Source organism: Anser cygnoides, chromosome 3 (genome assembly GCF_040182565.1).
Source record: "Anser cygnoides isolate HZ-2024a breed goose chromosome 3, Taihu_goose_T2T_genome, whole genome shotgun sequence".
NCBI lineage: Eukaryota > Metazoa > Chordata > Aves > Anseriformes > Anatidae > Anser > Anser cygnoides.
Genome location: NC_089875.1, coordinates 28,718,270 through 28,745,672, shown reverse-complemented (window position 1 = coordinate 28,745,672; position 27,403 = coordinate 28,718,270). Strand labels below are relative to the sequence as shown.

Sequence of the window (27,403 nt, the reverse complement as noted above, 5' to 3'; positions counted from 1 at the left end):
TCTTAGGAATTGTTTGTCCACTGATGAGGGGCTGCCTTCTCAACATTTCACCTCGTCACACATGAAAATTGCCTACTAAAATAAACAGCTTCTTCTGAAACCTAACAAACAAACATTAGGACATGACTCACAAGTTTGCAATTCTGTAACACCTTTGTTCAGGCTCAACAAAGAGAACAATGCCAGGGCTCACACACCTGAGAGAAGTGGAGACCCTGCAAGCCCTATTTGAAGGAGAACTGGGAAGAATTAACCTTAATCTGACCACAATGAATTCTATAAATTGAAACATACAGGATAATGATTACCTACAGCACTTGCAGAAGGGATGCAAACATTGAGCCTCTGGCATAATGAGAAGACTTCCTAACACCAAATAATTGCCAGTGCAGCGCAGCCCAAGTCTTCCTTTCTACTGTTCAGAGGGAGGGGGGCAAAGATCATGGAAGTGTGTGAAGAAATGGAAAGAATAAAAAAGAGTATGAAATTGATAGAGAAATTAAAAGTAATGAGATACAGAAACGTCAGGAGTCCGCAGGTCTGAATTTTCCAAACTCTGAGTCTGGGGTGGAAAACAGGAGGAAAAGACTACAAATGTTTAATCCGTTATAAACTATTTTTCTTGACTGTTCATTGCACACCCGTGCTAAAAAAAAAAAAAAAAAGTTTACATGTAAAGAGGGCAATTTTTTTAAGGTGTCTAAGAGGCATTTGGTAGAGTAGCAATGGCCAGAATTCTTTTTTCTTTATTTTAAAGGCATTTTCAGTGATTTATAAGTATAATAGTTTCAAATAATTAGAGGTTTAAACTTATTGTCCCATACCTCATCCCAGATACAAAGTATACCTTAATCTACATCTCACAAAAGCAGAAATTAGTTTATCCGTTTTAGGTTATAAATCAAATCGAAAAGAATGTAATGGTTTCAAAACACTTCTCCCTAAACCTCAAGCTAAAAGGTTGAATTATTAAAATAATTTTTTAGGCAATCAGTGTTCATTGTGCCCTAAAACCGCAACAGCCAAGATTCTCATTTTGAAAAATACTGAACATGCTTACATAATATTTTCTTAGCTCTTGTTCCTTGAATATTAAGATGGAGAGTACAGAGAACAATAAAAGACATTTGTAGAGGTCTGCATGCTTTTTGAGTAGTTGTTCCCTCTTGACCTATTAATTTTCTTGCTTTGGAAGAAATTAAACTGCAGTCTTACTCTGCAAAGTGACCATATAAAACATAGTTTTATTCTCACCATACAAACTTGCTGCCTTTATTACTCATAGCTACATTTGGCTCTCAAAATGACAAATAAAAATAGGTTTTTACTACCCTTTTATATGTCGTTAGACCCAAAAAGCTAAGAGATCTAATAGCTTGCTTTTAAGGACATGAGAAGTCAGCTAAACTTTTCATCTCGTTAACCGAGCTAGTATCCAGCCTGAAGTAAATCAGAAAACCCTTTTTCCCGGAACAAACATCTATTACAGATGTGCTTTTAGACTGCACCTACTTCAGTCTAACCTATTCAACCACTGAAATAAGTGTTTCCTCCCTATTCTGGACACATATTGCCACCTTCTTAATGTCAGAGCTTTTGATACTGAGAATATATGCAGTGTTGGATAGGTTTGTTGACTAAATTAAAAAAAAAAATCGTTTCAGGGTGGGCTAGTTTTTGCATTACACCAACCAACTGATCCAACTGACTGACCAGTATCAAAACCTTTAGAGCCAAAAGAAGGCATAGCAGTGGCAGATGATCAAGCATAGACTAGACAAGACTACCTCCTTCAGTCAGCAACTAGCTGCTAGATCAGCACAGGATATAGTGGAACAATACCCGTAAGCATCTAGTTCGTCATTTAAAAGCTCCTTAACTTTGAAGTGTTTCTCAACAGATGAGAAGTCAACTATCTCAAAGCAAAAGTTAACTGAGTAGACAAATGCTACTCCATTCTGGAGGCTGTTTTCCCTGTTTTGTTTTAGAATGTGTTCTAGTAACAAATTTTAAAACCACGTCAAGACTAAGAATATATCCTAGATTCATGTGTAGAGACCTCACCTTCATTAATTTACACTCCTTAAAAAAAAAAAAAGAAACAAACACTCTTGCTCTAAATACATACTTGCACCATTATGGATACTTTATGGATAAGCTGCTCCAGCCATCGTTTCTGCTCTCTCCATCTCAAAGTAGCCACAAAGATCTACATTTCCCAACTCATGGCTATGACCCCTGCCACATGGGTAAGGAGTGGTGGACTAAGAGTTGTATAAAAGTAAACTATGGGAGACTGGAAGCAACAGGGCAACAAGATAGGGAGTTCTCAAATAAAATCCTCTAGGCTACATTTCACTTATACCTGCCATTGTGTTTAAAAGACAAAGATCAAGCAAAACAAAATGGATGGCATGTTAACCAGAAAGAATACATTTGGGTTATGCCAACTTCATTTCTAAATGAAACCATGCAATACAAGAACCTGTTAAATTACCAATCACTTCTGGGCATTGAGAAGTTTGACAGCAGAGCCTGCTGCAGCCATCCACTACTGGCTGCATAGCAGATGAAGAACATTCAGTGTTGAAACTTCAGATTTTTCTAGACACAGAAAACACTGCTGTGGAACAAAGTCTCCATACATACACAGGACAGTGAGCACATGTTTTCTGGATGACTACAGTGCACTGTCTCTGAATAGGGCTCTCGTTCAGCTAAGAAAATATGAGGTAAGTCGGGATTCCTTCTAGACCAGAAGAATGAAAGCAGAATAGCAAAGCAGAGAGAATTGCAGCAAAAAATGGTGTGGCAAGTGATTGAAGAAAGAAGAAATGGTGGAACAAAAGAAGAAACTGAAATGTGGTCTACATGAAAGAACTAGAACAAACCTCAAAAATGACACATCAGTCTTAATTCACCTCCAGTATTATTCCGTCATGTAAACTGCAAAACAAGAAGTCCTCACAATAGTCAATCTCATGATGCAATAGCTCCAGGAATCCAGAGAACAGAGCATATACATACCAACTACCTCTCTAAATACTTATTTTCTCACAAGATCTAAGAGGAATCACACTGTGACATAACATTCCAGATGGACACAGTGATTAACTTACCTGCTGATGAGCAATACAAATTCAAACTGCATCCTGAACCCCTACATATTACAGAGCTACTGATAGCAGCACAATTAAGGTTTTACATTAGTCCAGACACAAGGCAGGGAGAGGTGACGTCAAGACTGTTTCCAAATGACTGCTAGCTACTCTTGAAGATCTGCTATAAAACATATTTTTTTGAGAAAAAAAAAAAAAGAAAACAACAACAACAAAACACACACACAAAACATTAAATCTGAAGCGTGTTCTTGAAAGGGTAGATTAGTTTAACAGTTTGAAATGTTACTCTTATTTCTCTTCTTTGAAAAATATTACTTGATTTAGTGGTTTAATTTAGTTCTGGTTTCCATTTATTAAAAATACTTTTTTCTGAAAGGTATATATGAAGGTAGAGTATACTGTTATTGAGGTCAACAAATTTCTCATTTGTAGTGACACAGCATTCTGTGTTCCCGTCTAATTATTCATTCCATACTATTTTCAAATCTGTTGTGTTCAAATGTTCTCAAAAAACAATTACTTCAATTCGATTCATTATGTCCTTTTTTATATGCTTCTGTTTACCTCAGTGGAAAACTGAAATGTGCTGCGTAATTACGTGTTCGCTTTATCATTCTAATTAAATTATTAATTAATTAATCTCAGTGTCCTCTAATCAAGATTCATAGCAGTAACATAAGTAACATAGAAACATATTTTACACAGAGCATGAGGCAATAATTTGATATTCCACTCTGCAAAATACAGTTGGAATGGATAACTAAAATTTTCTGCCTCAAATCATTTTGTACTGGTATTCAACTATGTCTACCACAGCATGTCTGATGCCCCACTCTAAATTTATTTTCTTTTCTGATGTAAGCATATAAACAGTTCAATTTCAAAACAACATACAGATCTTGAATTAAGTGAATATAAATTTTCTATGTCTTTAGTCATGGTAAATGATAGTAAATGATGACAAAATAAACCAAAGCACTTAAATTAAAAATAACTAAAAAACTTCCGTTTAAAAAGATGTTAATTAACCCTGCAGGGTACATGCAGGATTTGAAATGAGTCAAAACAATGTCCAGCTTAATGCTAAGAACTTATAAAATGAGCTATCAGGGCCTATTAGTGCATTGTAATGGCTTAGATACTTGAAGAAGTGACCCTAAAATCTCTGTTCTGACCCAACTTTCAGAAATGGGGCAGAAGATTGACCTTCACACAATATAATCAGCAAAGGATCTAAAAAATGTATCTCTCTGTTATGTGAAACCACAGTTTTATTTACTCAGGCATGTTCACTTAGGAGTTAAGGTCCACTCAAGCATCATTTCAGGGTTAAAGGTTATAGTATAAAGCCATTATGTTTTCAAGCAGAGTAGCATGCTACCATTTGTCTTGCAGTAATATCACAATCAGATGTTACCTTTTTAGCTTGGCCCAGCGGTGAGTTTAAGACCCCAGCATACGCATTGTAAAATAGATTCATACTTTCTATAAGACACGTTCAAACTGCAGTTGCTAAACTTTACACTGTGTGTATTTTGTCTATGCTTTTATCTAGACACACACACACACACAGGTATATGTTTATGATCTCTGATCTCATACAGATCTGCTTATATAATAATTAGGTGGATTCTAAGTCAGTATACAGTTAATGTTTAATGTATTGATAGGAAAAAAAATCAATACTTTAGCTTCCAGGTTCAGTTTCACAATGGAGTCAGTGTCTTTGCCTCAGAAAACCGCAGAGTAACTTTAAAAGGACGTACAATGGGGACAATCAGGATTTCTAAACTTCTCATTCAACAATGGTTTAAAATTCCTTGCTACTGTTTACCAGTTCCTAGTGTTCATTACATGCCTATTCCAAATTAAGAACTTTCCTTCACCAAGAGATTACTAATTTATGGCTCTGTACAACAATAAAGCCTCAATTTGAGCACAGGAGAAGCAGCGTTTGTAAAACTTTACTTGTAACAACAAACAAAAAAGATTGTTAAACTGATATTTATGCTAGACACAATAAACCAGAAAATGCCTACAGTGCAACAGATACTGAATGTGCTAACCAGGTGGTTTTAAATATTTTTAATTCATGCCTCAGAGAGATGACACAGGCTGTACATACATTTAATTTCTCAAGAGCAATACATGACCTTTGCATGCTTTGAAGTTAGCTGGGTATTGAGGAAAACAAATAATAATAATACTTTTTGCTACTCTTTGATTTTTATATGAATGAGTCAAAATTAAGAAGAGCAACAAATATACTTTTTTAAAACAGCAAGCTTTTTGAAACTTTTTAACAGTTACAAAAATATAGGTGCTTCCTAAAACAAACCAAAAAAAAGCACAAAACAAAACAAAAAATCTTGGTTTTATGTATTCTGTGAACTGATGCAGGGATACTCATATCTACCCCCAACTGCTTTATTACTATGTGTAATTTGGCTACCACGCACTAGCGATTTCTATCAAAATATAAATATATATATTTTAAAACATAATAGCATTATGAATCATAGTATGATTCAGAGTGTGTTAGACTTACATATGCAAATGCAGAATACTTTCAAAAATATTATTTCTGGGTACATTTTCTGCAAAAGGCATGCCAGTGCTATCTTAGCAAGTGCTACTTCAAGACATTGGGAATTCTTGCTTTTGTGATCTGACGCCTGTGCATGCAATTGTTGTATCGCAAACTTATAAACAAAATTACAACAAGCATTTCCATTAAAGTAATACCTAGGTTGCAAAATAAAATACTTGACTCAACAAATGCCAAAATTAGTTAGAAAATGCCACTATGAGCTTAGTGTAGCTCTCGTGCATGTAAGCCTTATGATGCAGTATGAAATTAAATACCATCACATACTATACCTCACACGGGACCACTGCTTCCTTTTAGTTCACAGTACTAAATGTTCATGTAATAATAAAATAATCAATATTTATACTTCAGTTAAACATAGCCCCATTCCTTATTTTCTGAATTCACCATTTAATAGAGGAAGCCGCCTCTCCAGCATTTGGCTTGAAGGCTGTATGCAGACTACTAGTATTCATTGCCTGCTTTTCAGTACCTCACTCACTTTGAAAGGTATCCGTCCGGCAACCCCTAACAGAACAACTCCAGCTCACAGTCCTTGCTATGTGCCTTATGACCCAGTGTTGTAGTCCCTCAATTTTCCAAGTGTTTTATAATTTTGCTTTAGCTGTTGAAATCACCATTTCAGCTTGTGACTAGCTTCTGCGTTCCAGATCCTGGGCTTTCAGAAGACGGTAAGATACTAAGCCACCATCCCAAAGCACACTGTAGTAGGCTGAGGAAGAGAATCTGCTCGCCAAGCAGCAATGCACTGCAGTAATGCAAAATCCCCATGTACACAGGCAACCCTAAACTAACAGCATATTTTTGTAGTGCCATGGACTCAAAGTTAAAAATTATTTTAACATACTTCTGTGGGTATTTTTTGAGCTAAGAAACAAGCATCAAATATCCCATCAGCTGGAATATCAGCTTGTGCATAGGTAATTAGCAGGATTGCAACTTTCACTCTAACTGAGACATTTTATGCTTAAGTAAATATAGTAAACGAAAATGTTGCTACAGTCTACATATAGTAGCAAGTAAAAAGAATAGAAGATGTATTTTACCTGTACAGTCACAGGAAGGCAATGCATGGACAGATATCTGGAAATGCAGTTCTATTGCTGGCACTACATGAAACAATTTCTGGTGCAACCAACACTTCTTCCAAGCCCTCTTCAACATGAGCTAGTGTAGCCTCCTTTCTACCTTTGACTCCTTGTCTTGGCCCTGTTATTCTTATCACACAAACCTGTCTGCATTCACTGTGATTTCATCACAGACTCCTGTTTTCTCAATTGGGGTAAAAAAAAAAAAAAAAAAAAAAAAACAACTCATCAAATATGTCTTTATTTCCAATTCCCCTTCCTGCCCAGCCACTAATCTTTTACTTGTTCTCTACCCCACACACCTCTCGTTTTATGACACCTTCCTGACTGGTCCTACTGTCTGTCCCACTCCATCTTCTGATCATCTGGTCAAGATGATCAGAAAGCAACATGGATCCTTTCCCCATACTTAGGCTACGAAACCTAAATTTTCAACTTGCAGTAAAAAAAGGAACAATTTAAAGATTAAGAGCAAACATCATAGCAGTACCTACCACCGTGTTTCTTGTTAAATATTTAATATGAAAGAAGTAATATATATATATAAATGTTAACTGCATGCCTTAAGTATTCCTTTTTGGAACAGTACTTTCTGAATATCAAGTACTTAATTTGTTGTGTTTTTTGCCTCTATGCTATCCAGCATTCAATTCCCAATTTAAAAAAAAAGATGAAGAATAAAGTTTCCTGCTCATTTCTACATCAAGTTGCAATTATTATGCTCCTTATTATTCAGTACTGAAAACATTTCAATGGTTACAAGATTCTCATCTCATTCAGATTAAAATATTTTTTGTGCTTTTTTTTTTTAAACTAATTTTAGGGAGAAGACAATGTTTCTTATTCATTTGACAAGACCTGCCGAAGACAATGAGATTCTTTGTATTACCATGGCAAGTCAAATTTGACTTGTACTAAAAACAATTGGAAAAATATGACAGTAATTCAAAAGCTGACAATGCTTTCAAACATTTGGGGAAAGATGGCACATTGCAGTTGTAGTTTCATCATCTTACAATATTTATGCCACCAATAAGATAGTTTCAGGAAGGTCAAAGTAAGCTGTCACGTAAAAGAAATCTTCAACATCTTAGTTTAAAAAAAAAACTGTTTAAAACCCCGTTTTTCTTCTTTCATGTATATAATATGAATATATATAATAATATGTTTAAATATATAAGTAGTAATTATATGTGTACTAATGTGCAATAATTACACGCACACACGTAAGGGCCTGGTCAATTAAACTGATTCCGCTAAAATCACAAGATGATCCCTTCCGAGCAGTATATGCATATTTCTCATATTTTGCTTATGGAATAAGAAACATTTCGCAATTACAAATCAAATCCCTATATGTAAATGCTCAGTTTGTAAAATTATTTTAAAAGATAACTGGGCTTATTATTTACAGGAGCCTGCCTGTTTCTTTTTGACAGTTCACACTCACCCACCATAACACTTGCACAGAACTCTTTAAATGTCAGACAGACAATTCTGTTTATTCTAAAAAATGCAAACAATTTGTATCTGAAAACAGAGGATTTTTATTGTTTCCTCTCACCAACAGTTCAGTCTGATTCTAGTTCAGCTTTGTAGAATTATCTAGCATAACATCTTCCCCTTCTGTTAGGATGTCACTTACCCTAACAAGCAGAAAAATGCGTGTCTGTGTATTTTAATGCCAAATATTTACCATATCATTATCGGAAGAGCACATAGAGTCCTCAGAAGAGAAGACTACAGTAATTACAAGGAAATACATTTTTAAAATAATGTGAGAATTATGACAAATTAAGACAGATTTAAAGCATTGTCCTTTTTTTTTTTTTTTTTCCTTTTTTTCCTCTTTTTTTTTTTTAGAATATACATTAATTCTTATTGCCATTATTTTTGTCTGAGAAAGAAAAATGTGAAGTATAGCTTTTGGAGATTAACACAAGAGACATGCAACTGGCTGCTGTATTATGCAAAGATGTATATGGTAAAGCATTTGTATCAGTTAGAACACAGATTGCAAGGAGCTAAGTCTCAACGATGGCATGTTTCTAATTCTGGAACCAGACAATTCAATGGGAATGGAAAGATTTTTTTCTTTTACAGGCACTTTGAAAATAACAAGAAGAAATCTTCAACAGAAGTTTATCTAGCAATCAGTTAGCAGGTAATATTTGGAGTCACGTCCCTTGAAATACATGATTCTCATTTCTTAGCGCATACCTGTTTTTTTCCTTAAAATTATGATAAATTTAATGACAGGATATTTTACTGTCCATTTAGAAACTAGAGTAGAGATCTTAGATTTTAATTGCCTAACTTGTATGAACATTTCATTCCTGTGTATCATTTAATGTTTTGTTGGTTCTGCTGCCTTTTTGAGCATCTATGCAACTTTAAAAGGCAACTTAAAATCATTGGAAAATATTGCCTTTTCCTACTACTACGTTTAAATGCAACTACTTTTATGCTGAGGCTTACACAGCAGCTCTCGTTTTAACACTCAACTTTTATACTAAGCCTACTTCTTCATGAGAGAAGTCTCAAATTTCTATATGTCAGAGTGTATAGAAAACACTATAAACAGTGCTTTACCAAACCTAAATACAGACAAAAAAAAAGTGACAAATATTTTACACACACACAACCTCCAATCAAACACAAACTCCAGCTGGTAACCTTAGACCTATATATTTTTCAACCTTTTTCAAAGATTATTGTTAAACTAAAAACAGATGCATCAAAAACAGTCCTTGTTATCAGTTCTACCTCCTCGCCTCACTCAGCTAAGGGTTATTTTATCTAAATAACTGATTTTTGGTTTTGACTCTTTACTCACAGGTAACTTTGTGAAAGTAATGCCTACTAATCTCTGCTGGCAAAGAGAGAAACATAACACTGATAGCTCACTGCTGCTTAATAAATAACTGCATTAGTCCAATTAAAATAATAATAATAATAAAACACTCAAATGCACATTCAGCCAGCACTAGCATGGACTGAAATAAAGTAAATTTAATTCACATAGCACGGGTCATAGTTCAACAATAAATATCCATGGACAAGGAGTTAGCGTTAAAAGGTACATAAAGCTTAAATAAATCTCCTTTTTAGTTGTCAATCTGACCAGCAGATTTCCATTTCTCACATGCAAGAAACACAAACACATTTGAGTACCACCCTAACCCACATTGCTTTAGTTTACATTCCATCACATTTATGGAAAGTCAGGAGATGGGTAATAGAGAGCATCGAGGTATAGAGTGTTACAATCCCATTCCAATTTTTGCTATACTGCCAGTCACATCAAAAAAAAAATTACACATCTCAGTGTAGCTTCTCCTTCAGAACTGGAATGCCAAAGAACTCTAAGACAAAACTATGCACAGAAGCTTAGATAGGATGCATCTGTAACACAAACGATTGAAACAATGGCTTTTGGGAAGTGAATGAAATCATAAGAAGGAAAATCAACAGGTGACTTTCAGTGCAGAAGACAATAATACATTCTATAATTACATATAAGGTGTCATTCAATTCATCCCCTCCCCCATCTTCACAAAATTAAAAATTCTAAACCAATTTGTGTTTTTCATTCTTTTGTTGCATATTCCACAATAAAGTATAACAAAAAATAAATTACAAGATTTATTACAATTAAGATGTTAAATAACAAGCATTCACCAGAGTAACAAGATAAAAGGCTTGTATATAGGGCAGAAGCAGGAGATATCTTATATCAAAACTTTACAAAGCCTTTTGACAATTTCTTGTGGAACAGTGTAAATAAAATTTTGTTAAGCAGAGCTGATTGAAAAAGCTGACTCTACTCTAGAAAATAATTCCCAACACTTTACTTTAGAAGTGGATGATTTTATCAGGTGGAGATTCAATAAGTGACTGTGCTAGGTTGTGCTCTGTTCTAGACAATGGAAGAAATATGCTTATTAAATTAGCAATCTATCAACTTAGGAAGCCCAGGATGCTTATCAGGCTTCAGAGGATAAAAAATAATGAATTGGAAGAAGTCTGGAAAGAAAATAAAAAATTTAAGGGAACAAATACCAGTTACTGCACTCAGGTAAGAACCATGAGCTACATAAACGCACAACTGGGAATAACTGATCCCTTTTGAGGAGGATCAGGATTTTACAACAGGTCAAAAGCTCAACAAGAGTCAGCAAAGTCATGCTGTTGTAAAAGAGGAAAATACAATATTGAGATTACAGGCTGTAGAACACAAAATCACCTGCTTTACTTAGCATTATGAAGGTCTCAGCTGGACTGTTGCATCTGGTTTTGACAAATACTCTTCAAGAAAGATACAAAGCAGATGTACAGATTGTAAAGAAAAGTCAGAATCTAGCAAAAAAAAATGCAGCTCAAGAAAAAAACGACAGCATTTGGATTGCTTAATGTAAGGAAGAGAAGATATAGGCAAGGCCATGTGATGACCTAAAATACCTACAAAGCTATTACAAAAGAAAATTTCGTAAGTACTCATTACACAGAGTCAATTAGCAAAAAAATAAAAATAAAAATGTTATGCTTTAACAAAAAGATTACCATTAGATACTAGGGGATATGGGAGATCGTTTCTAACAGCAAGAAGAGTATATGTGAAATCTCCATCACCAGAACAACTGTGTTCTGCTTCTTAGTTTTATGGGACAGTCACCCATGTTTTTTGCAGATCTATTGAAAAATACAAGGCTGTCTCTGGCAGTTAGTGCAAATATGCAGTAGTATAAGTATTCCTCTTACATTTTCCATTTACCAAACCACTTGTATAAAGGGGCTCTTTTAATCCACCCAGTTTACCAAAAATAATTCTTCAGATTTCTGGAATAATGCCTCGTCCACGTCTTTCCATATTTCTGAAAATACTTTGAAAAACTATGATTTTTATTTAACCGTACTAGACTAAATAAGACTATCTAATTTGTCAAGCTAAGTACATGAATAATAGTTATACACTGGATTTTCAACTGGTGACTGCTATGTAGATCAGTTTTCACTTTTCAGTCAGAACCATTGTCAGACAAAAAAATTCAGATAGATATGTTTTTCACCAAAGGTTTCAAATTCCAGAAACTTTGTACTCAAAACAGTTTTGTTTGAATGCAATTCTGTGAATTCACACTGAATTAAGTTGAAACATTTCACCCCAAACTTTTCAAAACAAGACACTGGAGTTCATGTATTTCAACATGATTTTTTTTCAATGAAATACAGTGCGACTGTTTACAAGTTATCTAAAAACAAACCATGAAACCAAACCAACCAACAAAAAAAAAGGTGCAAGTTATTTATATCATTACAGCTACATTTGTACAGAACAAATGAAGAACAGGGACTGTCCTTGCTACCTCCACACTACAGCCACTGATGAGTCTGTATCACAATACAGAGAAACATCCAATCACGTGTGTGAGGAAGGTACATCAGCAACTTTGTGTGGTAATGTATAGAAGTTATCTGCCCAAGGATGTACTCCAATCAGAGCATGTCTTGAGCATATTCTGCACCTCATGTCTGTAGTTTTGTGAAGACCAGCACTGAAATGATGTCTAGAACACAGCAAGTAAAAGGACTGGTGAAAGCAAAAAGAACATACACTAAGAAACACCAGTGTTCCACACAAACCACAACAACCTACTATGCAGCAAGCTAAATGAAACCAATTCACAACTATTTATTTAAATAATGCTAAAATTTGAGTTTTTTAAAGAGTAAGCTACAATGCATTAAAAGAGTAAGCTTAATTATTAACATTGTACATCTAAAGAGATACTTACCATTGTTATCCTACTCTATCTCAATTAAAAACATGATTAAGATAAGTTATCTAACATAAAAGTAAAACCCCTGAAATTAATTAAAATAATTCATACACTTCTCCTTCTACCAATCTAATTAAGGATGTTATAACCCATCTTCAACTTCTTTTAATTAATTTAAACAGAAAGATCCAACTTGTCATGATAATTCATTTAACATACATGGAATACTTTCAAAATGCTTCAGATTACAGAAGGTCAACACCAGCGAGTAAAGGCAGACTGTGCCAACAATTTTTATAAAGACTAAGATAACAGATCTGATGCAAAAACCCATCTAACACAAAATCAGGGTGCCAAGGCAAAAAACATTGCTCAGCAACACAGAAAAGCAACTGAAGTTACCCTAACACATCCTTATTTTTCACCAAAAGGCTGTCATTGGAATGTCCTGAACAGGTGAACCAGTCATTATGAAAGCTTCAAACTGACCAAGGAAGAAACAGGGTACTCAGAAGAGCTCACAGGGCTTCTTTACCTCCTACTTCTCCAAGCTGCTTCCATGCTTATAAGCATAGGAACAGAACGAGATGATGTTGGAATACGTTGTAGAAAAAAAGTATTTTTTAAAGAAAACAGATCCCTGGTGACAGTTCTGATTATTCTTTTCTCAGACAGGCACTTCATAAACAGAAGATTTTAATGACTGGGGTAAAGAAGAGGATTGCAGGACGGTACCTAAAACAGGCAAATCATTGACATTCCAAAAGAGAACAGTTTCGTAAAAATAACTCTGGTAGCAAGAGTAATTTAAGAGGTACCTGCTTCTCCCCATATACTTATTTTCTGCTCCATTCCATAGGCTTTATGCCAGTTATGTCAATGTGACTGCTTGGGATGATGCTGTAACCTGAACCAGTGAAGTGAATTGGATGGGGGAAGGGAGGGAGGAAACAGTTGTTTTTTCTTAACCCTGATCATGAAATGTTTTATTTAAAAGGAAGCAGCATAGTGAATAGTAAATTGTAGGTATCATAAATATGATATTTCATTCAAAACGACATGTATCGTTGCTATCCAAACCTTCTTCCAGTCAATTTATTTTTTGCTGAAGACTTTTTCAAGAGGGTGTGAGATTCTGACATGGTAAACAATATCAAACTGCCACACAGATGGAACGAGAGAAGACTCAGAAGACGAGTGGCAGTTTTTTGAGGTGAGAATACCTAGTGAGGCATAGAGAGGCAGGAAGCATATCCAAGTCAGTACGCTTTTCACCACAGAAAACAAGAAGTTTCCTCTTGGAAGAAAAAAAAAACAAAACACCACAGAAAGGAAATTTCCACAGCAGCACCTGAAAAATGCATTCTGCTCCCTCGTTGAGTCTAAGTAATGTTGCATGAAATACAGGAGCACCTCTGTTGTGATAAAAGATGCCATCCTATGCTTTTCCCTAGGTAGCTTGATGGCGTCTTTCTTTCCAGGCATGATAAATCAGTAGCTGCCAGAATCTGTCCATAGAGGAGCTCAAATATCTTTGAGTCACCCTGTGAGGGCTGTGAAGACACGAGTAGGTCTCTGAACACATTCTCATACACTACTGCTGGGAAAGATGACATCCTCTATTGCTAGGTATTTGAGAAGAAAGAAGGAAAAATTATTTGTTTAAAAGCAGGTTTTTTAGTTAGGTAAAAGTTTTGGGAACGAGAAGTTACACAGCAGTCTTAAATAAACATAGCTTTAAAATGAATATAACCTGAAAGAAAAAAAAAAAAAAAAGAAAACTAGAATGAGAAAATTCATTTTGTTCAATGTTTCCCTGAGATTTATTTTTTTTAAATTGGACCTAAAATTTAAAAAAAAATCTTTTTTCCTAGTTCTCTTGTTTCCTTGTTATTTTCTTGAAAAATATGCTATGTAGGGACAAAACTATTCTCCAATTTAGCCAGCACATTCAAAAACCCAAATTTCTCCAACATAAACCTTTTTCTTTTTGAAACTGAAATTTCTAAATGTAAAGCTAGTGCAAACAAAAACAGTTCAGAAGATGGTGAGTAGGTGTTTTGTAATAAAAGCTATATCCAGACACTGTTTTCAGCAAACTGCAACATGTTCCTGAAGAAAAATACTTTTTTTTAATTAAAAAAAAGTGAATATGTAAATCTGTATTTTTTCTGGATTTCACATTGTCTGCCTAGTTTTCCTGCACAAACAGAGGCAACAGAATTTAAAGCTATCCTGTTCCCATCCCCCCAAAATTGAGAGCTTGTCTTCACAGGATCTATTTGATCACAGGAACAGCAACTTTGTAATAAGTGTCAGGGTAGCTCTGTAACTGCAGCACCCTCTGCTGCTTTTTTAGTTCCAAAACATGTAATTGTACACTCCACTAAGTAGAAAATGAAATGAGTATGTATTGAACATGTTTCTTGCAATGGTTACATTATTAACTAATGCTATGTGTAGTTTATAAGATTTTTTTTTTTTTACTATTCCATATGGTATATATACACGTGCAATTTTATACTACATGAGCACTCTGGAATATCTTGTTTCTGGGTTGACATCAGGTAGATACTAGACAACAACTCCAAACTATGTTTTATTTCACTGCTTAAAATTCTGCTTTACAGTCATTGTAGCTTTCTCAGAATTGTGGCAATTAGCAAAGAGGATTATATTTTGGCCCTTAATCATTTCACTTATATCCTCTCAAATTACATGTATAACTACACAAACATTTCTCCCACTACAAAAAGACAGGGGAAGGTGATAATTCACAACAGCTCATTCTTGCAGAATTTCCCTTGCCTTTTGGACAGTCTTTTGCAGAAGAGATTTTCTGCAAGGATGAGCATGGCATGTGGCTCCCCAAGCCAGCTGATGCTATCCCACAATGACACCACTGAGCCTTCTGCCTGGGATCCATCAGTTCTTTTAAAGGAGTGTCTTATGACTAGAGATGGTCTCAGGATGTACCATCTTTTTAACAGATGGCATACTGTTGTCTAAAATGAACACACCAATCTCTTCCTCTGTCCCAGCCTTCTTTTCCTTGCTTCCTGTTCATGCACAGAATTAAAGCTGAATGAAGTGCATTTAGCATTGCATCCTGTCTGTGTGGAGAATTCATTCAGAGTTTTCACATGCAAACTGCTCTCTCACAAAAGATGAGCAGAATAGATATCCAAAAATTTTCATGTTTTTCAGGAAAGTAATTTGTAGTGTGAATTTTTATTTGTGGCAGCAATCCTACAATGAAAAGGCATCTTTGGAAATATTTTTGAAAAAGACTGAATGTAAGGATAAGTACCAAGTTTGAATAACTTTGTGCAGAAGCAATTTTTGGAGTTAAAACTTGGGAGACCCACAATACACCATTTACAGCTACTGCAGCTGGCTGCATTTTTGCCCTGAAGTCTTAGTGGTGTAAGGCAGCACTGTCATAAAGCAGTTGCAAGTACTCCTCAAAAGCTGCTTATTGATATTTTATATAATGCTGCCAGCTAGTGGCACATCTGGTATTGAGTTTGTGTGTACTGGGAGTGTAGAGAAAGCGATATTAAGTAGAATTTGCTCTACCACTCTTCTTTTGATAGGGTATGGTGATGTGGCCATAGGTAGAAAGATCAAAAAGCAAAAAAACAAGACCACAGAAATGCTCTCTGAGGAGCTTGTTTTAATACAAGGTCCTTAGTAGTATTACTAGAAGAACTAACCAACCAACCAAAGTCATGTTATTTGAAACAAATGATTCTGGTTTCAAATGTTGGAATAGGAATCATGTTTCAGTCTTTACAAAATCTTATCTGTTTAACACAATTATTTCATGATCTAGTAACCTCTAGCAAAACATTATCTTCCTGATGAATACTGAGTATAGTAGCCAAAGCAAACACGCAAAACACTAAAATATTTAACTATTTTCTGACAACTCGGTCCAAATCATTTAAGTGACATTTAGTGCCCAATAAGTTATGACTATGCAGGGTACCCTAAAAGAACATTAAAGTTTGTAATTACTCGATAGATCCCCTCACAGAGCATGAGACTGTTGATAGGACTGATAACATGCTCAATACTGGAGAGCTCCTTTAGTACTAGGTGTTAGAAGATATGATTTAATAATGTTACATGTAAAGAAAAAAAAAAGATTTTTTTTTAGGGTAGACTATCACATGATAATATAAAATTTATAAATAACACTATAGCACTTGTTTAAAAAAAAACTAGCTTTAGAAATATAAGAATTGTAGTTACTCTTAGGGATAAAAGGAGGCAGGATTATTACTTTCCATTTCCACTGTGGGTTATCACCAAAAGAGACAAGAAATACAAATATATATATAAAGATCCAATTCAGATGACAGGATGATGGGAGTGCGCACAAATTCAACCAGGTATGATCCAAATAAAGCAGCTCAGTAACTCATGGTTGGGAACTTTACTATGATGGTATGATACACAGCAGTTCTGGCTCAAATACTGGGCACCTTTACCCCATAAAGGCAGTAGTACACTCCAAGCGGGTATTTTGTCAGAATGCTGTCAGAAGATAACTATTTTACAGTTACCCTAATAGAGTGTAATCAAAAGTGCTTAGTAAAATGGGCATAAATCAGTAATATGCACATCAATACAGAGAGTCACAGACATTTAAAAACAAGGAAGCAGTGAATTTGAAAATGACTTTGCAAACACTGCCTACAATAGCACAGCATGAACTCTCAAAGTAATACCAAATCCAAAGGGACAAATGTGAATCTTTGTGCATACAGAGAAACAGTAAGGAGAACTACAAATGTCATATTACTTCTGTGTTAGGCTGGTGTTGTGCCTATTAGAGTAGTAAGTCTTGTTCTACTATCTGCAATCAATAAGAAAGTAGCTGAAATACCGGAAAAGGTTAATAGAAAAGCCGACAGCACATCTAACAACAGAAAAGCATATCAAACTTTAGCACAGCAATTTACTTGTGTTAGCAAGGAAATTTATATGGATTGATCACAATCTAAGTACTTACACAAAGAACAAAGATTAAGAAAGCACGTTACAGTGTTTAATAAAGTACAAAATCTTGTTCCAGTATGTGGGTGTTAATATTAAAGCACTTTTGACATTAAAAAAATAGGATCTTCTCTGCTGTTCAAACTAAATACTTGAGTATTTAATGAACATTAATAGTATTTTTTTCTTTCCTCTCATTGCCCCCTCCACTGTCAGGTTTGGACTTTTTTCTTATTTTTTCCCCTTATTGAGTAAAGCTTATGAATAATAAAGTAAATGGTTATAAAAGTCTCTCTAGCTTCCTATTCAGAGAATCTACAACATCAAATCTCTTCAAACGCCTCCTGTAATTTAAGCAAAACATTTTCTTCCAGATCTTAAACGTCTTAAATTTAAATATTTTCATTATCTACCTCATGATGGCTACACCTATACCTGATGTCAGTCATAATTATAAATGTGAATTTTCTTTCTCAGCCCTATTCATTTGGGATATTAGTATATTACTTACATAAAATTTTCATTCCAAAACCAGACAAAAACATCCTTGTTTGGCAACAGTGAAAGAAAACATCCAAACACATTTTGTGGCAGAACCATGCAACTACCTCCAATGTTGAGAGCTGAATGGAAGCCAGCAAATTTTAAAAGGAAAGCACATGGTTTATGATTTTTTTTTTTCCTTTGGAAGACAAAAGTTTCTTCAGTAAATTGACCTTTTTGCTAATGAAAAGCCCATGTTTATTGAAACAGCTTTGGAATACAAAGACTGGAGTTTTGAGATGAAATACTCATATTTCTGAACAGTTTTATCTTATACCTTTGACAGGGATGAAGAGATATCTGCACTTTTCTTGCATATTTGGCAACCTTAGAGACATGTCCCATGCTCCCCCCCCGGTTTAATCTGCAAGCTTGCTTGTTTGAAAACAACCAACCCTTCCTGAGAAATAAGGCAGAAATTATCAAATAAAAATTCAATGTATATCTGTAAATGTAAATTATATTTACATTAATTATACGTAATTACTCACTACATAAAAATACTTAATTATTTTAGCTTGGCTTCTTTCTTGTGATCTACCATAATTTTATAATTAAAGTCCATTAACAGCATAGAACATTTTAATAAGTATACTGAAGCAGAGCCATACCGGATCAGACACTGAAGGTCCACTTAAGGCTCATCTTGTCTAAGATCAATGTGGTCAGTAGCTGATGCTTAGAGAAGAGTGCAAGATCAGGACAAACATATCATTGTACTGCCCCATTAATTCTCATACTGTCCAGCACTTCCTGAACCATAACTGATGCCTTTACACTCAATAGCCACAGGGAATTTTTCTTCTACAATTTTTCTCCTCTGCTTTTAGAACCCATGTGATATACTAGGAGCCAAAACATTTTGTGGGGAGGAATTTCACAACTTGATTAGGTGCTTTCTTTTGGTTTTCTCTGGCTTAAGTCTGCCCTCTGTAAGCCAGAAGTATCATTATATGTTTCCCATGTTCTCACACTGTTCCTCAGATATCTGCTGCTGGCCATTGGCCACGACAAATCAACAGGCTAAACTAATTTTTTGTCCAACCCGTTTCAGTTGCTCTGATGTTCCCACTGCAGTCACAGAACCAAAACCAACCTGCACTGGGAAGATGGAAGAGTGTATGCACACAAACAACTGTGCTATATAAAACAATGCAAAGTGCTTAGCTAGGTAGATGTGTATACCTGGTAACAGTAAGAGTGTTTCTCAGGTAAATGAAATGGTTGCTGATGGCTCATACAATAGTAATTTATATTGGTACAGTTAGGCTTCTGTCAACATAGTACTGTATTTAAATAAACAATGACTTACAGACATTCCCTGTGTTGTCAAAGCTTGTAAGAACATCTTTAACATTTAAGAGTCCATCGTGAAATCTAGAAGAAAACACAAACAGTGACTTACCAACATATAAGCAATCAAAAAAAAAAAAGGCTTCCCTCTTCAGAAAAGAGGTTCACTGTATGTGTCCATTTCTCACAAACCCCTTTCACAGACAACAAACGGGTACTGTTGCAGCCACTGAGGGCACAACAGGGAGACAATCAGGAGCCTTCAAAGTTCCACCACTATAATTCATTAACTAAGAAAATGTTTCTCCAAAACTAATATTTTCTTTATCAAAATTAAAATATTTCCAAACAGCATGAGGTTTGACACAGTTGTGGAAACCACATATAGGAAAGGAAGAATTTTGGTAAAGAGATTTTTTTGAAGAGGAAAAACAAAAGAATATTTTTGAAAGCAGCAGTACACACATTCCTATTTTCTCCCAGAAAAGTCAAGAACATTTCATTTAATTATGTGAACAATAAAACCAGTTAATGTGTTCAGTGAATTGCATTCTCTTCGGTTTTATATTTGTATAATTAAAGTAAAATATTCAAAACTGAGGAAATTAAATTATCATACTATTATAAAATCATATTGTTATGATTTTCACATATCACCTTCAAAATTTAGAACACAATGAGAAAATCACTCACAATTTGCAGAAGAAAAGTGCATTAAAGTTGAACAAATGTTTGCTTATGAATCATGTAAATGCTATAGACATGCTAGCTGGACTCACACAAACAAAAACAAAACAAAAAGAAGAAAGTAAAACTATTTTTTTTTTTTTTAACTATTTCAAACCAATTTAGGGCCAAAACAAGCAAATAAAAATCAGGAAGTCTTACACTTCACAACAGTTAGATCACACAATTGTTTCATAAATGCACTTAAATTTCTAAAAATAATTCAGCAAGGCAGTAAAAAACAAAAATGCAGTCTTTTAATAAGATTTCAAATATAGCTTCTTCCAGGGCCATTTGGGATCATACCAATTTTCAACAATTTAAGAGTGAAGAAATCCAGCACCTCTAACATTTTCAAATTTAATGCTCATTCTCTAAGCTTTTCATTCCTTAATATTATTGTAAGAATGGGGGATAAAAATCTAACTTTTTATTAATATGAAACTGTATATGGCAAAAAGACATTTCTAACATGTTAAATGACAAATTATGCGAAGTACAAAACGGCAACTTGGATAATTCTTAAAAAATAAAAATAAAGATGAAGAAAAACAATGAAGCCAACAGAAACTGAAATGAGGTCATAAACAAGGGCAAGAAAAATTATGAAAGATATTACAAGCAACATTCACCTGTAGATCAGAGCTTTTCTCCCAGCTACCTAAAACCAAGCCAAAAATACATTCCTAAACTGTACTAGAGGGTGGAAGTCTACAGGAATTTTCATGGCTCATCTGAACAAAGAATTCACTTTTTCCTTCTTTTATTTTTCTTTGGCAAGTTTGTTTTCAATCAGATTAGCCTACTGATGCAACAGAGTTAATCCAAGGGAAGTGACAGGAGAGTGAACAGGATCAGTAGTCCTGCTAACTGCAGAGCTGCCCTTTGAACTGTCCCCTGCTGGCTCTTCAGCATCCTACTAACTCCATAACCACGCATACTTCTGACAAAGTCAGGGTCTCTCAGACAGCTGTGAATGTCTTCTCCCTAAATGAATGTAAGATTGGGGGGAAAAGGAAAAGATCCGGGGAAAGCAAAAGAAATATATTAATCTTTGTTGGCATGTAGATTAGTCCTGTAACAATAAACTGATTTATTTTTTTTTGCCTATATAGTTCATATATTAAAGAGATATTAAAAAGTCTACGAGTTAAGCAAATAGAGGCAAGGAAGAACAACTTTTGGTACACTCGACTTTCATTAAAGAGCTTCCTCTGATTATAAAGCATTCTTTCCATGATTAAAAATCAATACACGCACAAATTTCAAACATATTCCAACATTTATTATTCAGTGGCCAAAAGCTTGTGGCATCCAAGCACAGACATAATACAGCCTAATATTTGCTGTCTTGGCCAGTGGAAGCATTTCGCACAGGCCACCTGCAATATTCAAAGTCTCTTCCTCTCCTTCTCTGTCTTGGCAGCCTCTTTCTTGCTTTCACAGAAACAGTTCATGGCAAGCACATATGTGAGCCATAATTTAATGATGAGACGGATCCAGCATTGCTCTGAGGGACTTCCTTCTCCTCAGTCCCACTCCACACTCATCCTGAAAGCAGTGTTTAACACCTGCTTCCGTAAGTCTGATCAGTTTATGAAACCTTCGCTGAACAAAAGCAAGGAGCAAGCTCAAACATCTAGGATGAGAGGAGTAGCCGTTATCTCAGCACTCACTTCTCATTTACTCCAAAAATCACACCTCAGGCAGGTGTGATTTTTGGCACTTATTGCCATTATGGACTACTGTAAGACTTCTCCAAGTTAGTAACAATGAACCTTCCCAACTCTTTTCCATCACAAATGGGACTTGCAGCCTAAAAAGTACATGCATCTGTAAACACAGGTAATCTCTAACTCCAAGTTCTGCCATAAATATCACACCACTCGGTCCCATTCCTAAAAAACAGTTTCTAGCTTGGGATCCACTGCTCTGCATATACCACCCCAGCAGTTCCATAGCTGCTGCTGCTTCGCTGCTTCATCCCATCAGCTGCTCCTCCATTAACTAGCCCAGAAAAATTGTGATCTAATACACATCACATCTCATTTCTATGAATGCCTGTCATAATCACAGCTTTCAACAGCACGTCTTACAAGCTGTGCATGAAGCATTTGTAAATGTCATGTGCACCAAATTATGAAAGTCAAGAAAAGGAATCACAAGAGTTTGTGGTTAAAACCCAGCCCCAAAACTCCCATAAGTTCCCACCGTTATCCAAAAACACAGAAGAACATTAGTACTGAGCACTTTGGAATATGTTATGAGCATTGTACAGTTCAAGCAGAAAAGTTCAAAGCTATGGTTGCTGAGATCAACAAAGCTTTTTGTACTTCAGACAAGCGTAGGTAAGCATCATGGACAAAGGATTTCAGCTCAGTGTGGTTAATCTGATCTACAGTGTTCTTATGATAAGTCTTCGAGGAACAGTATGCAAAAATTTCTGTGGTGGAGGCAGTAAGTCACAGAAGACAAACCAAAGGATGGTGAACGAATTTAACTCATGTTTCTCCCAATATGAAGTAAAGCGAAATTCCTTACTTTGGACTATGAACAAAGTTAAGTCACAGAGAGAGGGGGGAAGAAATATCTTTAAAATATGTTAATGCTTCTTCCTCTCCAGTTCAGTGGAAGACTTTTACATATAGGTGAAGGCAGTAGAATGAAGACAATCAATTCTTCAATAGCTCCCTATTAAGGTACGCTTTCCATCTAATCGTTATGAAACAAAAGTGGTTTTTTTTCTTCCTTTATATTATTCTTCAACAGAATGAGGAAAAATAATACGAAACTTAAACAAAATTACAAACACTAAGTAGACCCCATATAATACCTGGGCGGGGCGGGGGGGGGAAAACAATACATCACCGTCTATTACTAAACTGGATACAAAGTAAACTACAATAATTGTGGAAAATGAAAGACAGGATAAGGATAAAATAGTTACTGCTAAAGGTACTTTACAAAAAAGGTTGCATGGTCACACCATCAATTGTCACTGCAGTCCAGTTAAGAGACTCAGAACTATATACAAATTTTGTTATCTAATTCGCTGCTTTTTCTGTGCCAGAGTATAGAAAAACAAGACAAACTCCTTTTTCGCTCCAGTTCAAGATCTCAGCTTAATATGGTAAGAATAATCAAAACAACAGCTTCTTTATCTACAAATGCTTTTTAAAAATACACAAGTGTTAGGCAGTATGATGGAACAGTCTTAACTCAGTCAGGGATAGAGGTACGTTGCAAATCAATTTCTCTCTTTCTTCAATTTCTTCCTGCTGCAACCAAGCATTTATGCTGCTAAATGCATACACTGTCTCTTAGCATGAAATAAATGGAACAAGCAATTTTATCATATCTTCACAAACTGTCCTTAAGGGGTAGGCAACATTCCTTGAAATCTGTTTCCCTTCACTTTCTGCTTATCCCTAAAAAAAAACTATCCATTAAAACTTCAAAATGTTTGTAGCAGAAATATCCTACAGGAATATCCAATGGAATTCAATCCTAAACCATCTTCTAACATATCACTTGCCACAGACAAATAACATGCTTCTCATTACTAAACCAAATGTCTAGAATAACCTAATAATTTCTTTCTTTTTTTATCATATTCAGAATAAAGGCATGACATCTTGCAAAGAACGCTTTACACTCTTTACAAAGATTTAAACCTTCCTGTAAGCCACTGGCATTGTTCTTTTCAGTTCTGCATTTTAGTAGTTGAAAAACCGAATTACTGATCAATGGAAAATATTTTACCAAAAAACTTACTTTTTCTCTGATTGCTTAAAATAAGCCTACAATTTTAAAGTAAATCCATATCCTGAAATAGAAAATTTAAAAATATATTTACTGCTCATTTTTTAAACTCTAATAAAAGAACAATTTTCCTGTCTAAAAGACAGACAGCATCGCCACAGTTAGACGCTACATCTTTATGATCTGTAATCATTTCATTGCTAAAACTATTTGTACAAAATTTAAATTTAGAAGCACATTCATGACTAAGAATAGAAGGGTTTATATATGCAAGGTTAAATAAACAAAACACTTTAAAATAACTCTAATTACTATATATCTTCCTATCACCAAGAAAACAACTATTTAGTACATGCACAGTTTTTGAACAGCAAAGTGAAATACTCCCGAAGTTAAGAAGAACTTAAAACTTTATGTTTCTCTTCCAGCTTCGTTTTTGAATAAAAACACATTTCTCATAAAGAAAAGATCCAGAATAGCAGATAATATCTGTGATGAAAGATAACTTTTTCGACCTCACGCTTGCAACAAACATCTCTCAAAATGGCGTTTTTATTTTTCATCCTCAGCCTAGATTACCTTGGTTATCCCAATCTGAATGTGAAAACTGCAGCAAGATTCCAGCTTGGACTGAAGATGAGTAAATTCTCCCTGTTAGACTGCCATAAGCATTCAGCCTGATGCCCAGTCTGACTTCCTATCAGTTAAGGGATTTATTTCTTAACTAACATTAATTGCGAACAACACCAAGCAATGCCATGTATGTAGCCACCCAACTCATATAATCAAGACATGGATGTAACATGTAAGAATATCAAACACATTAGCAATCCAAATAAGACTAATCAAATGGTACTCTGAATTACAGTACAAGTTATTTCATTTTGACGCTACTTTTCACTATTAACAAGAACACTCAACAGATGCTGCTTTTCACAATGCAAAACTACTTTGAAGCACCTCCGTACTGAGAGCACCCTGTACAAACCGTACGGGAACACCTTCCACCAGGTACTGTGAATCAACATTTCATTAAGCACACTAGAGACTGCTGTTTAAATAGATGGGTTATGTGGGTGGATTTTTAAAATGACTCAACAATGTTGTCACCTTAAGGATCTAGTCAAAATCTAGTCAATCACATAAATCCAGCTTAATTTTTTTAAGCAAAATTTGCCTTATATTGGGTGCTTCTGGCTTCCTGCTTTGGAAGACTTCTTACAAAAATGATTCTAAAATGAACTAGTGACAGAAAAGCACGGTATAAGACAAAGGTGAATCCAATCTGAATTGAGATAGAAAAATATTATCTCATTAAAACAAGCTGTTCTGAGAAATTCAGAAAGTCACGCACATGACTTGTAGCTCCGATTGAAGCCTAACAAACTGATCCCAAAGTCCCTCTAGAATAGTAATTCCAGCTAGGTCATAGCATATCTGAATACACAATTTGATCAGTTTTGATAGCCCTTGAACTGATATAGCTTGACCTTTAGACTTTTTGCCAAAAGCCACTACCAACCTTATGAACTTTCTGAAGTATTTAGTCTTGTCAAGATATTAGTTGACAACCCTTTTAACATCCAACATATGCAATAGGCTTTCCCAATAAGATGTTAATGCATGAGGAAAACATATGTAGATGAAAATTCAAAAGCACTTTTGTCAAGATCTTAGAGGGGTCATAGCAACATTTTTTTCCTGACAAAAAGATGTATGAAAAGGTTCTCCTACTCAAGCACCCTGTTCTGGATTTACCTGACTGATGTTCTTGTTATCATTAATTATATGTTAATAAAACATTCTTGTATCTTCTTGAAATTATTTCTATTAATGAAAATTATAATTAATATTTTGCCAATAGGAGGAGAAAAAATGAATGAAAAACTGTCAGACATGCAGAGGATCCTTAGGTTTCCAAGATAAATTTAGTTCTCAAAAATCCAAGAATGCTGACTCCAACATTTATCTTCTAAACACACCAGTTACTGCAAGAACTGTTAATCTGCTATGTATGTTGAACCGTTTTGTTTACCTTCTTAAATTACATGCTTTTGCAGAAGCATTGAAGAAACTTTATTTGATACAGACTAATGGTAAACTGGATTTTGTTGCAGCTATTTATGCTTTAGCAAAATACAAAGCGAGCATTTCTACCTTCACCACCCTTCAATATTTTGAAATAGTAAGTATATGCTATCCATTATCACTGGTTCAATATATAGAGAAAATATTTTAATACACAAGTGTAAGAGTACATAATTTCTGAACAGTATTCCTAAACGATCACTATGATTACCATTTTTAGAGACTGAGCATCCTCTAGAAATGAATAAAATATAAGTAAAAAATAAAAATGTGGGTCTCCAACAGGAAACAATTTTCCTATTACCCTCAGTATACATTTCTTAAAACCAAATGTGACCTTGCTCCAGCACAGAAACTGTGCATTCCTATTGGCAAAGATCAGACGAATATAAAAAGTAAAAAGAAAATCCCTGTACTTAGTAATACAGTGTACATTGATCACCAATAATAAAGCCATATATAAACAAACATGCCTGTTTGCAATCTACAACTTGAGCTGTGTCCTATCATCAATGAAGGTACTCTTAGTCAAAATAAAATAAAATAAAATAAAATAAATTAAAAAATAATAGAAAGACGACATGGGAAGTAATGGAAACAGAATTGCGCAGATATCACATATGACAGCAAGATCAGCCTGACATTCTCTCCACTTTTGTAGTGCCATCACAGCAGAACCTTAGCTTGCCTCCTATCTTTAAATTCCTGTAAACAACAAATCAAGAAATGACACTGAATGTTGCACATCATGGCAGTGAACTACAGAGACTGAATGAAGAAGTTAAAGACCACAGCCTAAAGGACTGCAGACTTGCTCAGCCTAAATTCTACCGAACATTTCCTACTACCAGAGTGCCTCTAAAGACCTAAAACCAGGGAACACAGAGACTGCACAAGGAGGTTAGGTAGACTGTGAGCGTCTGGCTGAATCCATAGCATTACCCACCAGTTCACTGCAAAAGTCCATATGCAGAAGAAAGACCATACCTACTTCTCTTACAACTAGGTAGTACTTTCAGATGGAAAGTTTTTCTTTTGAAGACTTTTCACATCATTAAGTGTAAGCATGGAAAAATGGAATATTAAATCTTTGTAAAGCTTTAAACAATTTCAGATGTGACTTTACGCCCAGCTGCAAATTTAAGATAACCTGCATGCAGAGTTGTTTTTTTTGTGCCTGTTTTTTGTTTATAAACTTGCAAAAGTGTCAGAGTTAATGGTGGTCACTTGTTTGTGTCAAATCTTAGTTTCTAAGATTGATTTTAATTTAAAGGTCCCAATTAAATTAAATTTTCCATAAGTCAGGCTCTCCGGAATATCCTTTACTGTGCAGAGAATGCAAAACCCTACACAGTCAGCAGGGCTAATCAGAAGCTGCAGACGAAG

The 27,403-nt window shown here is 35.0% G+C and overlaps 1 protein-coding gene and 1 long non-coding RNA gene across 3 annotated transcripts in view; both read right to left on the bottom strand.

The window, feature by feature from the left end:
- The window catches only part of LOC136790358 (uncharacterized), a 43,350-nt gene extending 36,483 nt beyond the window's left edge, over window positions 1–6,867 (bottom strand). Inside the window, exon 1 of the long non-coding RNA XR_010830155.1 lies at window positions 6,780–6,867. This is a non-coding gene — a long non-coding RNA (uncharacterized lncRNA). The remainder of the gene's footprint in view (window positions 1–6,779) is intronic.
- CAMKMT (calmodulin-lysine N-methyltransferase) overlaps window positions 1–27,403 on the bottom strand; it is a 221,182-nt gene that overhangs the window by 186,246 nt on the left and 7,533 nt on the right. For both annotated transcript variants that reach the window (XM_048057740.2, XM_066993802.1), the window contains exon 3: window positions 19,461–19,525. In XM_048057740.2, coding sequence (XP_047913697.1) covers window positions 19,461–19,525 — 65 coding nt within the window. The remainder of the gene's footprint in view (window positions 1–19,460; window positions 19,526–27,403) is intronic.